Genomic DNA, 13,544 nt, shown 5'->3' with positions numbered 1-13,544 from the left:
TACCCTCTGATGCTGCAGAAAGCTGAGACAATCCTTGTGCCCTGACAGAACTCTAAAAGGCTTTCAGAAAAGCAGCCAGCTTTTGAAATATCAGCAGGAAAATCTAGGCCAAGGAAGCCTGGTCCCTGGGTTTTTGATTTGCTGTACACAACAGTTGTGTGTTTAGGGAAAAAAAAAAAGCCAAAATGAAATTAGTCAGCCACCAACACACTGGTATCTACAGGGCAGTGACTCTCCCAGCATTAATGGTTCCAGCTTCTCTGCTCTCACTGCATAAACTGGAAAGAAAATAAAGCACAATGAAGCACAAAGAGTTGCAAACCAACTTAGAGTGGGGGCAGTGAATATCTGCCAGTGCTCAGTGCTTGGCTGCTCCCAGGGGATGGACCCTGAGGCACAGCCCAGGCCATGCCAATGCTCCCATCCCCAAACCCTGCAGCCTGGAGATGGGGTCACTCCAGCATTCCCTGGTGGATAAGGGAATACAGGAGGCCAGCTCTCTCATTTGTGATTGCAGAGGTTCCTTTAGGGAAAACTCCTGGCCAGGGGCTCTCAGTGGGGTTCTCCTGCAGAGCAGCAGGAATACCAACCCCAGCCCTGGAACCCAGCACTGCCCACAGACCCCACACTCCTCCTGCCTCTGCCAAAGCAGCCTCAGGGGAAAGTTCTTCCCCGTGGAAAATCAGCTTTCAGCACAAAACAGAACTCCCAGCAACTCCTGCCCAGGAGAAGCCTTCGGTAACAAACTGAACACAATGATCATAAAGGTCTTCTCCAAGTTCAATGATTTTATGGCTAATTTAAAGCCTCACTACCTTCAGTTTAGCCCCTGGCCCACATCCCCAGATAATTCATACTGTGTGAATTGTGCCCAAAATCACTCAAAATGGGCACTTTCTCCCAACAAATACCCCCTCCTCATCACCTCTTTGCTATTCAGGCTTTCAAAGCAACCAACACAACGTTTACCAAGGCATGACTCTGCAGAGTTTATTCTAGAAATCATCTGCAATAACCCAAAGCAGCTGCTAGGCTTTTCTCAAAAACCTTTCATTTTAAGTAATAAATGAAATTACTTCTAGTGGAAAGCCCTACAGTACTCCTTGGAAAGAGTCCCCTCTGAGCAGCACTCAAACCAAGCCTTCCCATCATCTCTTTGTGAGGAGAAATCAAGAGAGTTTTACTGCATTAAAGCTTTTAAAGAGTTGAATCCAAGTCCTCCATTCCCTTTTAATACATCTTACGAGAAGGCTATAGCCTGAACCCAAAGTCTTACAAACTCAGTATTAACCAAAAAAAAAAAAAAACCTGCTTCTGGAAGCAAAGCAAAGATGCCTCCATGAGTTATCCGAAGTGTTTCATGGATATATTTATATCAGCTTCCCACCCCTGAATTTGGCTGCAGTCTGACTTCTAACAAGGCATCAGCTTGACAGAAGAAATGATGTGAACAAAAGCCAGCCCACAGACGAGCTCTGAACAGCATCATGGATTGCCCCAAGAAAACAAACCCACGTGGACTGGCAGCGTGATGGCAGAGCAAATGCTAAATGAATATACATTTGTGAGCACAAAATGTCAGTGCAGGCCAGCTGAAAGGGAAAAATAACTTACAGGGGATGGAAAAATGGGCACTCGCTGGGAATGCAAGCATTAATTAACCCCAGCAAAGCAGCAGTCAGGCAGCTAATCCCACTCTTTCCACAGGGCTGTGTGTAAAATAACGCAGAAAAAGGATTTAAAACAGTATTTTAGCCTACAGGAAACAGGAATGATGGAGTAAGCCTAGGTCAAGTGAAATTTGAGGTTAGAAAACATCAAGAGGAAGACAGAATGAGGTTGCCCAGAGAAGCTGTGGCTGCCCCTGGATCCCTGGAAGTGTCCAAGGCCAGGTTGGAGCAATGTGCAGCAGTGGGAGATGTCCCTGGCTGATCACTGAGGTCACTTCCAACCCAAACCAGCCTGGGATCTGTGAATTCCCATTAAACAAACACCCAGACTGCCAAGTCCCCAGCAGCAACTGGGCTTTACTAATGTGATTTATTATTCTGTGGACTGCATCTGAAGATTGTTCTTTTACAGGGTATTTGCCAAGTGGAAGGAAACACCCCAAGTTCCTGCCTATCTGCTTTCCTTAACCTGGATCTATGCAAAAGCTTCCCTACAGAAACACCCAAACTTCTCCCAAAGCCCAGCCACTGAATTCAGTTAGGTATTTCCCCTCTAACTAAATTCCCATCTGTTCTTTGAAATTCTCAGCCTTCTTGACTTTTACATTTGATTTTCCAGTCTGTGTGATTTTTATTTTAATTCTGTGCTTACATCTTCACTTTTTATGCCACCATAGCACTTCAATTTGTCCTATGTGTGTGTTGGGTTTTTTTTTAATTATCAATTGTGCTAAGTCAAATTTCTCACAAGCGTTCTCCAAAATCCTGATCTCCCTGTTTCCTCCAAGTCCTGACTCCAGTGAAGGAACAGCCACTCTTATCCAGAGATTTGAGTCCTTCAGGCAGAAGAAAACAGAAATTCTTGGAATAAGCTTTCGAGGTGCCCTGGATGCTTCCAACAGCAAATCCACAGGGACAGCACAGCCTGCTCTGCCTATTGATAACTGAACATTTTCCCAGTGAGCCATCAATGCCATTCCAGTTCTGTTCCCATCACCCTGATAATCAAAGGACATCCTGGAAGAGGCACCAGGAGCATTTCCTTCCACAGGCACTGAGGGTTCCTCCTCCTCCTCTTTGTCTTGCGTCACCACTCTTCCTCAAAATTAACTGCAAAATCCAGGAAAAGGTCAGGGAATGTCCTGCTTTAATAAATTCTGCTCAGATCACTAAAAACTGGTCAGCTGTTAAACTGAGTAGACACCTCACACCATCACTCTCTCTCAAAGTCTCAGCAGTGGCCAAGTTTGTTATTTTGAAGATTTTTCCATGCTAAGGACATCGATTACTGATGGAAAAGGAACATTAAAAACTCACAGTTCATAGAGAACCGAAGTCAAGGGAGTGTTCAAAGAGCTCAGACACAAAAAAGTCTCTGCACCATCAAACACCATGCAAAAAAAGTCAGATGACTTATTCACATACTTTCAGAATTACTAAAAATAAGTCTTAAGGCCAGTTCTAAGATAGTTATGGAGGGTAAAGAAAGAACTATTATAGGTAACCAAAAGGAGAAAAAATTTGCTTTGGCTCAACATTTTTGTAAGTGAGGATGAAAACTGATTTTTATTTACTTGTTTTTTAAAAAAGTTAAAGGAAGAATATTAACCAACCATTTTACAAAACTTAAAATCAGCCTCAGAAATCACCATCTGAAAACCACTGCCAACTTTTAGATGAAAACTGATACATGAGGGAGGAATTTAATGATGATTTTTTTGGTTTTGTTTCTTTTCTGCTCAACGAGACATGGTGATCTTGCTTAATAATGTCACAGTACTTTGAAGAGAGAGAAAAGACTTTGGCAACTCTGAGGAAAAGTTTCCCAGACAACATAATTAACAGCAGCATTAAATAAAGATCAGGCCTTCAAAGCAAACAATATGTAAATTAAGCAGCAAACAATGCTCAGGCTTAATTTTAATAGCAGTTCTGTGAAAGCCACATCAATATATTGATCACTGGGAAACACTTTTAACTACTGACAAGCACTAGGGAAGGCTGAAGGGAAAAACAGCTCTGATTTTCCGACAAAAAGCAGTTTAATTCCAGATGTTGGCTCCTGCCCTCCACTGGGATTGGGAGAGCAGTGTGCTGCGAGCCCATCTCTGCTGGGAAATCCTCCCAGCACATCCCAGTTTTTGTGCCAGGCTCCAAGGCTGCCAGCCTGCAGTGGATGAGATGTGTTCTGCATGTGAAACAGCCGGGGTCAGCTGGGAGATGCCACTGGGGCTGGAGTCACAGCAGCAGGGACATCCCCCAGGCAGAGGGGACTCTGCAGTGTCATCACCAGCTCCCCAAAACCCCTCCTGAGTCCCAGCAGCTCCCTGCAATGCCTCACTCCCCATGGAATGACCCTCCCACGCTGCTGGTGCAGCCAGCCATCGCTCCATGGCAACCGAGCCCGGAATTGCACGGAGGGCACAGGCTGCAAATGGGAAATATTTGCTTTGGTGGCTGCCACCAGCTTCCCACAGCCTTGGGATGCACTCAGCCAGCTGACAAACAGGCCAAATGCACGGAATGAGAGGTTGAAAAGGAACACACCGAGCCAAGGGCACTCCTGGGAAGGTGTGGGAATATTGTAAATGCAGCGAACCCAGGGAAGAAATGACGATGTCTGACTCAATTCAGAAGGCTGAATCATTTCTTTATTATAACTATGCTAAAATACTTTAATATACTATATAAAAGGAGGATTAAAACTACATGCTACTTTCTCTAACACAACTGGTGACCCTCTCCAGAGTCCAGCCCCAGGTGGGTTGGATTGGCCATCAGCTCAAACAATCCTCACCAGAATCCAACCAAGCACTCACCCCAGGGAAACAATTCTCCAAACACATTCCAGATGGGAAAAACAAGGAGCAGAAATAGAAATTGTTTTCTCTTTCATTTCTCTCTGTGCACCTCTGTGAAAAATCCTGAGAGGGAGAGAAATGTGCTTGCCACATGGGAAGATGAGGGTGACCTGCAGGTAACACACAGGAGAGAACATCAGAGCTGTCCTCAGCCCTGAGATATGGATATTGCACCTTGGAATAACAAACCAGCATGTCTGGGAGCAGAGCCCTGATATTACCTACTCTTGAGAGCAAACTCATCCCCTCCCTCAGTGCTATTTTTCAAGAAAACTGAAATGCCACAGAGCCTGTTTCAGTGCATTTCAGGGTAAGAGCCTCAACTATGTGGGAAATAATAACAATAACTTGAGATTCTTGTTTTTTCAGAGACATCAACCGCTTTGGAACAAAACTGAGGAAAGCTTGGATGGTTCACACACTCACCCACACAATCTAACCCAGCAAACACGGAATGGGGATGGAGAAGGCAGCAAAGTCAGCACAGATCCCAGAGCTGCTGGGAGGAGCAGGAGCTCCAGCAGCCCTGGGGACTCACCGTTCTGGGTAAGTTTAGTTGAACAGACCAGGGTGGAAATCTGGAAGGAGTCTTTGCTGATGGTGCAGCTCCCAAGGTTCTGCATGCTCTTGCCTGTTGCTGAGTGTCCCTTCTCCTCCAGCTCAATTTTTGTGGATGGCAGGCTGAGATAGGTTGAGGCATCCTCCAGCTTCTTGGCCTCTGCCTTCAGGGATGTTTGAAACACAGCAGCAGAAAATATCCAGTCAAAACTTCAGCAGTAAGAAAATTCTAACCTCTATATTGGGTTTCCTTAGGTTTGGAGCTATCAAATCCATCTTTAACAACACCAAGTTAGCACTAATCTGGCTACATTAGAGCCAAAATGGGATTATTTAAAAGACCACAGAACTCACTTGTCCCAACCCACAAAAAACTCAACAAATCCTGTTGAAATTACAACATATTAAAGGTTTAACACTCAATCTCCCATATAAATGAACTTCTCAGGACTTGCTACTTAGTTTGATTTAACAGAGTTAAAAACACATTTTCCAGTGTAATTCTGGAACAGAATTCCCCAGAAGTCAGCCAGTGGAGCTTCCCTGCTGGGAAGTCAAAATTCTACCTTGTAAACTATAAGGTCGTGCTCTCCATCCCTCAGAGTTGTCCCATCATATCTCATGAGCTTCACAAATGCCAGAGCAAATATTTTCTCAGATTTATCTTTGGCTGTTACCCAAAAAAAAAAAAAAAAAATCAATCACTACAATTATTTCTACAGTCAGGACACCTAAATCTCACAAACACGGACAACCTATTAGTGAGTGACCACAGCAAAAATTCTCATGTAAATTATGTGTACAAAAATATGGGGAAGTCTTCTAAAAGCAAGACAGAACCAAAAAAATAAAAACAAACACATCAACAATAAGCAGATGCTTCTTATTTCCATATTGTCTGTTCTTCTTGGAAAGCTTCATAAAGGCAAATTTCAAAAACAAAACAGAAAAGTGATGCATTGAGAAAGCCCAGGTTTTTAGAAGAATGGCAGTGTCTGGGAGCTGGAATAAAGATTAAACACCAGCACTGAGGAACTCATCAGAGCACAGAGCCCTGAGGACAGACATTTACAGGGGGAACATTAGAAGCAAAACAAAAACCGGATCCATAAATGCAGATGAAGTGCCTCAGATTTTTGAAAGCTGACCCATTCTGCAGCCAACAGGAACTACAAAATGTGTTCAGCTTGTTCTTGGTCCAATCTGTTGGCAAAAATTTAAAAGAAAAAACCAACAGATGAAGGAGAGATCAAAAAGGAAGCTGAGAAGCAAAGCCAGAAGGAAAGTGTCATCACCTTGGGACAGCCCAAGGAGCCTGGGAGAAAGCCCTGAAAGGGGCTCTTGTTAATATTTAGGAGTGACCTCTTAAATATTTAAGTTGTGGCCAATCTAAATATTTGACTCATTCTAATAACATTTCTGACTCTAATAATTTGTAGCACACAATCATAATTCTAATAATAATGACACTGACTTTAAGAACATTGTTTTCCTTTAAAAGTATCATTGTCTACAATATTTCATTAATTTTCTTAATCCTAAATTCTTCAAATTAGTGATCCTAAGCCAACTCCAAACTTTCACATTCTTCTTTGTTGAAGATCTTTATTACTCCCTACCTCTAAGATACAGAATACCACAATCCTCTGAGTTATTAATGAAAAGCTTTACTCCATTAATAACCTAGAAAAAAAATTCATTTATTCCCTTTGGGGAAAAAAAAACAGGCAGGGAAGGAAAAACTCAATCAGGATAGGTAAGAGTGAGGAAGATGTACTGGGAAAAAGGAGCTATGACAAAGTGTCACAGATTTAATCCCACACTAAAAGCAAAGGCAATGATCAGTTCTAGATTGGGAATGTGGGAATGGCATCTCTGCTCCAGGAATTCCCAAGGATGATGCCTTGTGCAGGCTGTCCTAGAGCAGAGGCTCTTAAAATGAACTGTTCATTTCCAAAAGGAACTGAATAGAACAGGGGTGGAATTAGCATCACCTGTTGTGAATTTCTAAACAAAAATAAGATATTGTCAGATACTGAAGCACTGGACACCTGTAAAGCCACACCACATAAAAGGTATTTTGATGTGCTCAGATGATGGAAACATTGAATGGTTTGGAAGGGATCAAAGATGATCCTCCACTGATGCCTTGTGCAGGCTGACCTGGAGCAGAGGCTGGGCAGAGTCACAGAATAAAGCAGGGATTTATTAAAGGATCTCCTCATGGATCCACCTTGGGCAGCACCAGAGCCCAGCCAGGGCTGCACCCAAATGAACCAAAATGGTCCCAAAATGCACGAGCGCTCCCGGGGCTCTCCCTGGGATCAGTTCTGCTCCATTGGCACCTTGGAGTTCATTGTCCCATTCCAGCTTTAGCCCAGGCAGTCCCACCCTGCTTGTTTTTCTCTCTCCAGCCCACGCTGTTTGTGCTCCTGGGCTGAGATTTGGATCATTTGTCCTTGGTGCCCAGCTGGAGCAGGAATTGTTTTGTCTCTGCTCTGTGCACAGAGCTCACCATCCCCTGATATGAAGCTCAGACCCACACACTAAAGCAGCAGAGAATGTGAAAAATAGAAAAGCTGAACTGAGGCACCAAGGAGAGGTGAGTTACTGAGTTACTCACAGTCCTGGGAGGATCTGTGGCGGAAGGTGAACCTCAGGTGGCTGCGGTTCACGTCCTCGATGGGAATCGCAACCTGGCACCGGGGAGAGGAGAAGGAAACGGTCAGGGCAGCACCTTCAGCCTCCCCCAACCCCATCCAGACATCTTCCAAATGATCAGTGAGTGACAATCCCCACAGCACATCCATCCTCAGCAGCCCCTTCTGTCTACAGGCACAACAAGGCACCTTTGGAGTGAAAATTGTGATGTGGGGAGTAGCTGCAAGGTCCTTGTGAGCACACAGCCCCTGCTCCCACTGCTGCAGAGACTGAATGGATTCCAGAAAGCCACCATCAACCTCCAAACGTGGCAGTGAGGTTATTACCCCAGCAAAACAACAGGATTAAAGCACAACCAGCTCCCCCCAGACTGTGATGAGTCCAGCACAAGGGGAAGGGAAGAGAAGGAAACAGTCAGGGCAGCACCTTCAGCCTCCCCCAGCTCCATCCAGACATCTTCCAAATGATCAGTGAGTGACAATCCCAGCAGCACATCCATCCTCTGCCATTCCCCAACAGCCCTTTTCTGTCTACAGACACAATAAGGCAACTCTGGAGTGAAAATTCTGCTGTGGGGAGTAGCTGCAAGGCCCTGTGAGCACACAGCCCCTGCTCACAGGCAGGCTGAATGGATTCCAGATTTGCAATCTCCAAACCTGGCAGTGGAAAGGTTATTATCCCAGCAAAACAAGCAGGCTTAAAGCACAACCACCTCCCCAAACAGTAATGAGCCCAACACTATGAAAAATGTGTTTTAGCCTTAATATCCTGCTCTCCTCTAGGCCAGCTTCATGGAAATAGAGCAAACCATTCCTGAAGAGGTGCTGGAGTTTCCCCACTACAGCCATCCTGAGCAATGGCTGAAATAAAATTCAATATGCAATAAAAGTCAAAGCCTTTCTTAGCTGAGCTATTCCTTGCCCTGCTGAACACAGGCACTGCATTTCCCCACTTTTGTTTCCCAATGGGAGCTGTATTAATGGCCAGAGAACTGCATTAATGGCCATTAACACCCAGAGAAGTTATTTTAACAGTTTAAATACCTTTACAGTCTCAAACCAGCGAGGCTGCTTTACTTGGTAATAGATCACTGACTTGTACTCTGAGATGGCTTCATCACCAGCACCAGGAAAAATAACACTCTGCAAAAACAAACACAAGTGACATTTATGTCACTTAAACTCCACTTTTTCAGTCAAATAAACAAAAAATAAATCAGTGAAGCAGGTCAGAATAAGAGAGAACGCTCCTCATGAAACTGGTACCAAAATGCATACATTGATAGGCAAGATGTATTTAATGGTGACAAAAGTTTGGATGAAAATAAAAACTGGGACCTTAAGCTGACAAATACAGCTGTTGAAAAGGCTTAACATGATATGTATCAAAATCAAAAAGCCCCCAGACATTAAATACTTTAATACCTCTAATCTCTTGCCATCTTCATCATAAACAGACACTGTGACTTCCACATTCTTTGCTGTGGTTTTACTGCCTTTGTCAAAATCTCCCTGCACCAAGGTGACATAGATGTCATTTCGAACATCTCCTGCAAGGGAAAGCAAAGCACAAAATAACCCACAATTCTCACAGCAAACCCAAGGACTTAGGAAACCAAGGACACACAGAAACAATGGCACAACATTTCAAACGCCACATTTCCATTTATTTTATTTTTACACACCCTCTTCCAGTATTCACTTGAAAGGAGAAGTTTCAACACAGTCATTTATCCCATACAAAGGTATTTTGCAATTTAAAATATTTTAACAGCCTACAAGAGGTCTCTAATTTGTTACAGCAGGAAGAGGTTTGATGTTTTTGCTGGCCTGGGGGTTGCAGGGGAGGGTTGTATTTAGATTTCTGACTAAAAATGCTCCTCAGCTCCACCTCAATTCTACAGAAATTTTGACAATGAGCTGGGGAAATGGGATTTCCAATAATTTTATGAGTCAGCACAGGATGCAAACAAGGTGCTGAGGCCCTCACTTGTAGAAGAAACTGTAAAACATCTGGCAGACATCTGTCAGCAGCCACAGGGAGACCTGGACCTGGGGTGGGCTCTGGAAACATCCCATGGATCCCCCAGAGCCCATCAACCTGCAAAGGACACTGCAGGTTCTGCTCTTGCTCATGGCAGTTTTTATTTTGAGAAGCACCACGGTTTTGGGTTGGTTTTCATGGCTTTTAGGGTTTTTTTGTAAACACTTGAAGTGAACATGCACAGAATATATGTATTTTAAAAAAATAGATGTGGCTCTCTTTCTAATGCATTATCCAGATCTGGTACAAACCCTAAGAGAGCTGCTATCTCTAAATCAAGCCTGTGCCTCAAAAATCTGCTTTGGATTCAGCACAAGAGAGAAGTTTTACATGTGTCCTTGCTACGGGGATAATACAAAGTGTGTACCCGGTGTACATTCATTTTAACTGGGAAAAAAAGGAGAATTTCCACTCTCACTGGGAATTCCTGTCTTCTTGACAGGGGTGGGAGTTTTATTTATTGATGTTGGTATTACCAAAGTATTTTACATTTATTTTTAATGAGACAACATCTTTTGATTATTTTTTTTTAATGCATACCATACCTTAAACTCATCTTTAATTTTTTTTTCCCTCCAAAACCTCCCATACATACAGACATTTAAAGCAGCATTCATTAAGTGCCTTACCAGGCATGATAATCTCAGGAAAGCCCATTTTCCGAGCCACTGCTGTTGACCTGTCCACTAAGTGTGGAAACTCTTTCCTAATCTGATGGATATCTCCTGGGAGAAGTTTCAAAGTCACCCACAGACCTGTTGTATAAAAAAAACCACAATTATCAAACTGCTGGGATTTATTCATGCTTACTGTAGATTTCTTTCTACAACTTGAAAAAACGTAAAAACTTTAAAATAATTACATATGTTAAGATAATTGATCTTCCTTTACCAAAAAAAAATACAAAATATTTTAAAATGCTCAACAGATCTCATCACTTCACACAAAAATATGAGTACGGCACACAAAATTATTTCTGATTATGTTCCATGTTTTTTGTAATGAGATGTTTCTCTTCCATGGGGGAAAAAAAGGAGCAAGGATGATTTGCATGGAAAGACCCAAGGATTCCAAGCAAGCAATACCAGCAGATCCACACCCCAAACTGATTGATCACCACCCCACAAGCTGTTTTTACTGCTCTGAGCACACAAATCTACAGCATCAGCTTTACACAGCTGATATTTTTCTGCTCAGTAGCAGAAGAAGCCACTAAAAAGCTGCTGCTTGCCAACTAACATCAGGCACATTTGTTACAGGAAAAAGAAAGATGCCAAAGTGAGGAAAAACGCCCATAAAAATGAAAAAGAAATCCAACCCAAAGAAGCCTCCACTTGGTGAAGTGGCTGGCAATCATGTTTTAGCACAAAATAATCACAGCAGCAATTTACAGAAGAAAATCCTAAAATTAAAAGCAATGAAAAACACCCCAAAAATATTCATCCACAAAATAAATTGTGGGTTACCCTGTTAGAGAATTAACTGTACATTCATTTTGTGTACACTTGGCAGCTTGTCTTTTCCATGGTATCTGTGTAAGAGTTTCTGGGCTGATTTGTTGCCAGGGATGGTTCTGACAGCTGCTATTTCACTGAGCTGCAACTGTACCTGCACTGACTGGCTAAGGAACAACTCCTAACCCCTCTTCTGTTTGCTTGGGCACTCTTTTTTAGGGAAAGAACCTGAAATGAATCAAAGACACTGAAATGTTTCCTCCTGTGGGACACACACTGGCCACAGGTGAAAACAAGGAGGGGAAGGAGATAAAACTTTTCCTCATTAGCTAAAGGAGAATCTAAAAATAAGGTTTATGTAAAATTTTGTTTTATACTGATTAGTGCAAAAATCAGGAAAAAGTGTGTAGTTTTCCTGGGGTTTGGTCAGACATGGAGTGATACAGATATTTAGAATGTTTGGTGGAAACTCTGTATTAATCCAGAATTCCAGAAAATATTGAAGCCAGCATTGGAATAACTGGGCACAAACACATCATGATCATGAGACCACACACAAAAATAAATCAACCAAGAGCAGTGGCCCAGAGAAGGTACCAGGGAAGGTTTCAGAGGGGTTGCCTGGCTCTGGCTCCCTCCTCACCTCCTGCAAGCTCAGGTCTCCTGGGGAAGGAGCAAAATGTCCCAAGTGCAGATGCAGAGAGGAAAAATATGGGCAAGGAAGAGAAGGAAGAGAATATCCTTCAGAGAGGTAAAAATGCACAGCTCAAGGGCACAAGAGGCGAGTCCTTGAGTCAGCACCTCCAGCAGAGGATCACTCATGGGATAGGTGGGGCTGGGAGGGACCTCTGGAGATCACCCAGTCCTGCCAAGGGGAGCAGGTGACACAGGAACGTGTTCAGGTGGGTTGGGAATGTCTGCACAAAAGGAAACTCCTCCCTGGGCAGCTGTTCCAGAGCTCTGCCACCCCTCCATGGAAAGAAGTTAAGAAGTTCTTCCTCATGGTGAGGTGGAACTCGTGTTTTAGTTTATGGCTACTGCTCCTCGTCATGCCATGGGGAAGCACTGAAAAGAGTCCAGCTCCATCCCCTGACACCCCTGTGGATGTATTTCTATGGGATAATGAGATTCCCTCTCAGTCTCCTCCTCCCCAGAGTAACCAGGCCAGCTCCCTCAGTCTCTGCTCATCAGAGATGTTCAGACTCTTGATCATCTTGGTGGCCTTCTCTGGACCTTCTCCAGCAAAACCAAAAACCTCCAAGAGCTGAACAATGCCACAACATGCAGAGTCCACAGTGGGCAGGGGGAAACGATGGGGAAGGGGGAAGAGCAGGCTGAGCCCTGAGGGGTGGGAAAAGGGAGGAACAAAACCGTACAAAATCAATTTTTTGATCCCAAAATCAAAACCACCACGGCACGAAGCAAATGAAGGTGCACAGGAAGAGCGGTACCTACCCTGACCCTTGTGGTTGACTTCTTTAGCAGCAATCACTTTGTTTATAACAGTCTGCAGGAAATCATTCTCCCCTGCCACCCTGGGTGAAAAACGGGATGATATGTTCAGCTGCTTGTGTCGAATGGCGTCATCCAACGCTAGCCTGGAGGATGCACATGACGACCAACACCAGGAGACAAAGGGGCACAGAAAACCAGAAGTCACAGTGACAAGGGAACACAAAAGATCGTATCATAGTTGTGACAAAGAGTATTTATTAGTCAACGCAGGACAAAGGACAGGAAAGGTAACAAGAAAGACAGAGGGAGATCATTAATCAGAAGAACGCTGATCTACCACAGAGAGTCCAGCACACCTGTGAGGGCTCTGCTCCCTCAGGGACAGGGACAGTCCTCGGGGAGCAGGGGGACGTCTCCCAGCTGGGAGTCCCCAGTTACACAGTGAAAACCCACACAGGCAGTTCTCTTTTATATAAATATTGAAATATAGATATATTCATAGCAGACTGGCCCTGCAACACCTCCAGGGTCACCTCTGTCATTCCACAGGTGGAGTGCCTGAAGGAACAGCTCCCATCAATCTCACAGGGAAAAGGAGGAGAAGAGCAGACAACCCAAACTCAGTGAACAAATGAGAAGATGGGGACGATAAATAAACAGCAGCATTAGGTGGCACTGAAGTAAATCTTGCCAAGTGCTTTTGATGGCCATTGTGCTGGTGGCCAGTGAATGAATACAAAGAAAGATATGAAAACAGAATTGCATGTGGTACAACAGAAATAAAGCATGGGATGAGGAGAAAAATGTGCCTCATATACACAGCCCAAGTCTACATTGGAAAT

The 13,544-nt window shown here is 43.8% G+C and overlaps 1 protein-coding gene across 3 annotated transcripts in view; it reads right to left on the bottom strand.

The window, feature by feature from the left end:
• Positions 1–13,544, bottom strand: part of DOCK1 (dedicator of cytokinesis 1) — a 262,398-nt gene that overhangs the window by 208,877 nt on the left and 39,977 nt on the right. For 2 of the 3 annotated variants that reach the window (XM_030276610.4, XM_041717195.2), the window contains exons 12-18: positions 12,703–12,845; positions 10,423–10,548; positions 9,175–9,299; positions 8,794–8,892; positions 7,713–7,785; positions 5,656–5,759; positions 5,070–5,253 (exon numbers count right to left, since the gene is read on the bottom strand). In XM_030276610.4, the coding sequence (XP_030132470.2) occupies positions 5,070–5,253; positions 5,656–5,759; positions 7,713–7,785; positions 8,794–8,892; positions 9,175–9,299; positions 10,423–10,548; positions 12,703–12,845 (854 nt within the window). The remainder of the gene's footprint in view (positions 1–5,069; positions 5,254–5,655; positions 5,760–7,712; positions 7,786–8,793; positions 8,893–9,174; positions 9,300–10,422; positions 10,549–12,702; positions 12,846–13,544) is intronic. The other variant, XM_030276611.4, reaches the window with a different exon arrangement.

The sequence above is a fragment of the Taeniopygia guttata genome, chromosome 6 (assembly GCF_048771995.1).
Source record: "Taeniopygia guttata chromosome 6, bTaeGut7.mat, whole genome shotgun sequence".
Lineage (NCBI taxonomy): Eukaryota > Metazoa > Chordata > Aves > Passeriformes > Estrildidae > Taeniopygia > Taeniopygia guttata.
This window is presented reverse-complemented; position numbering and strand designations above follow the sequence as displayed.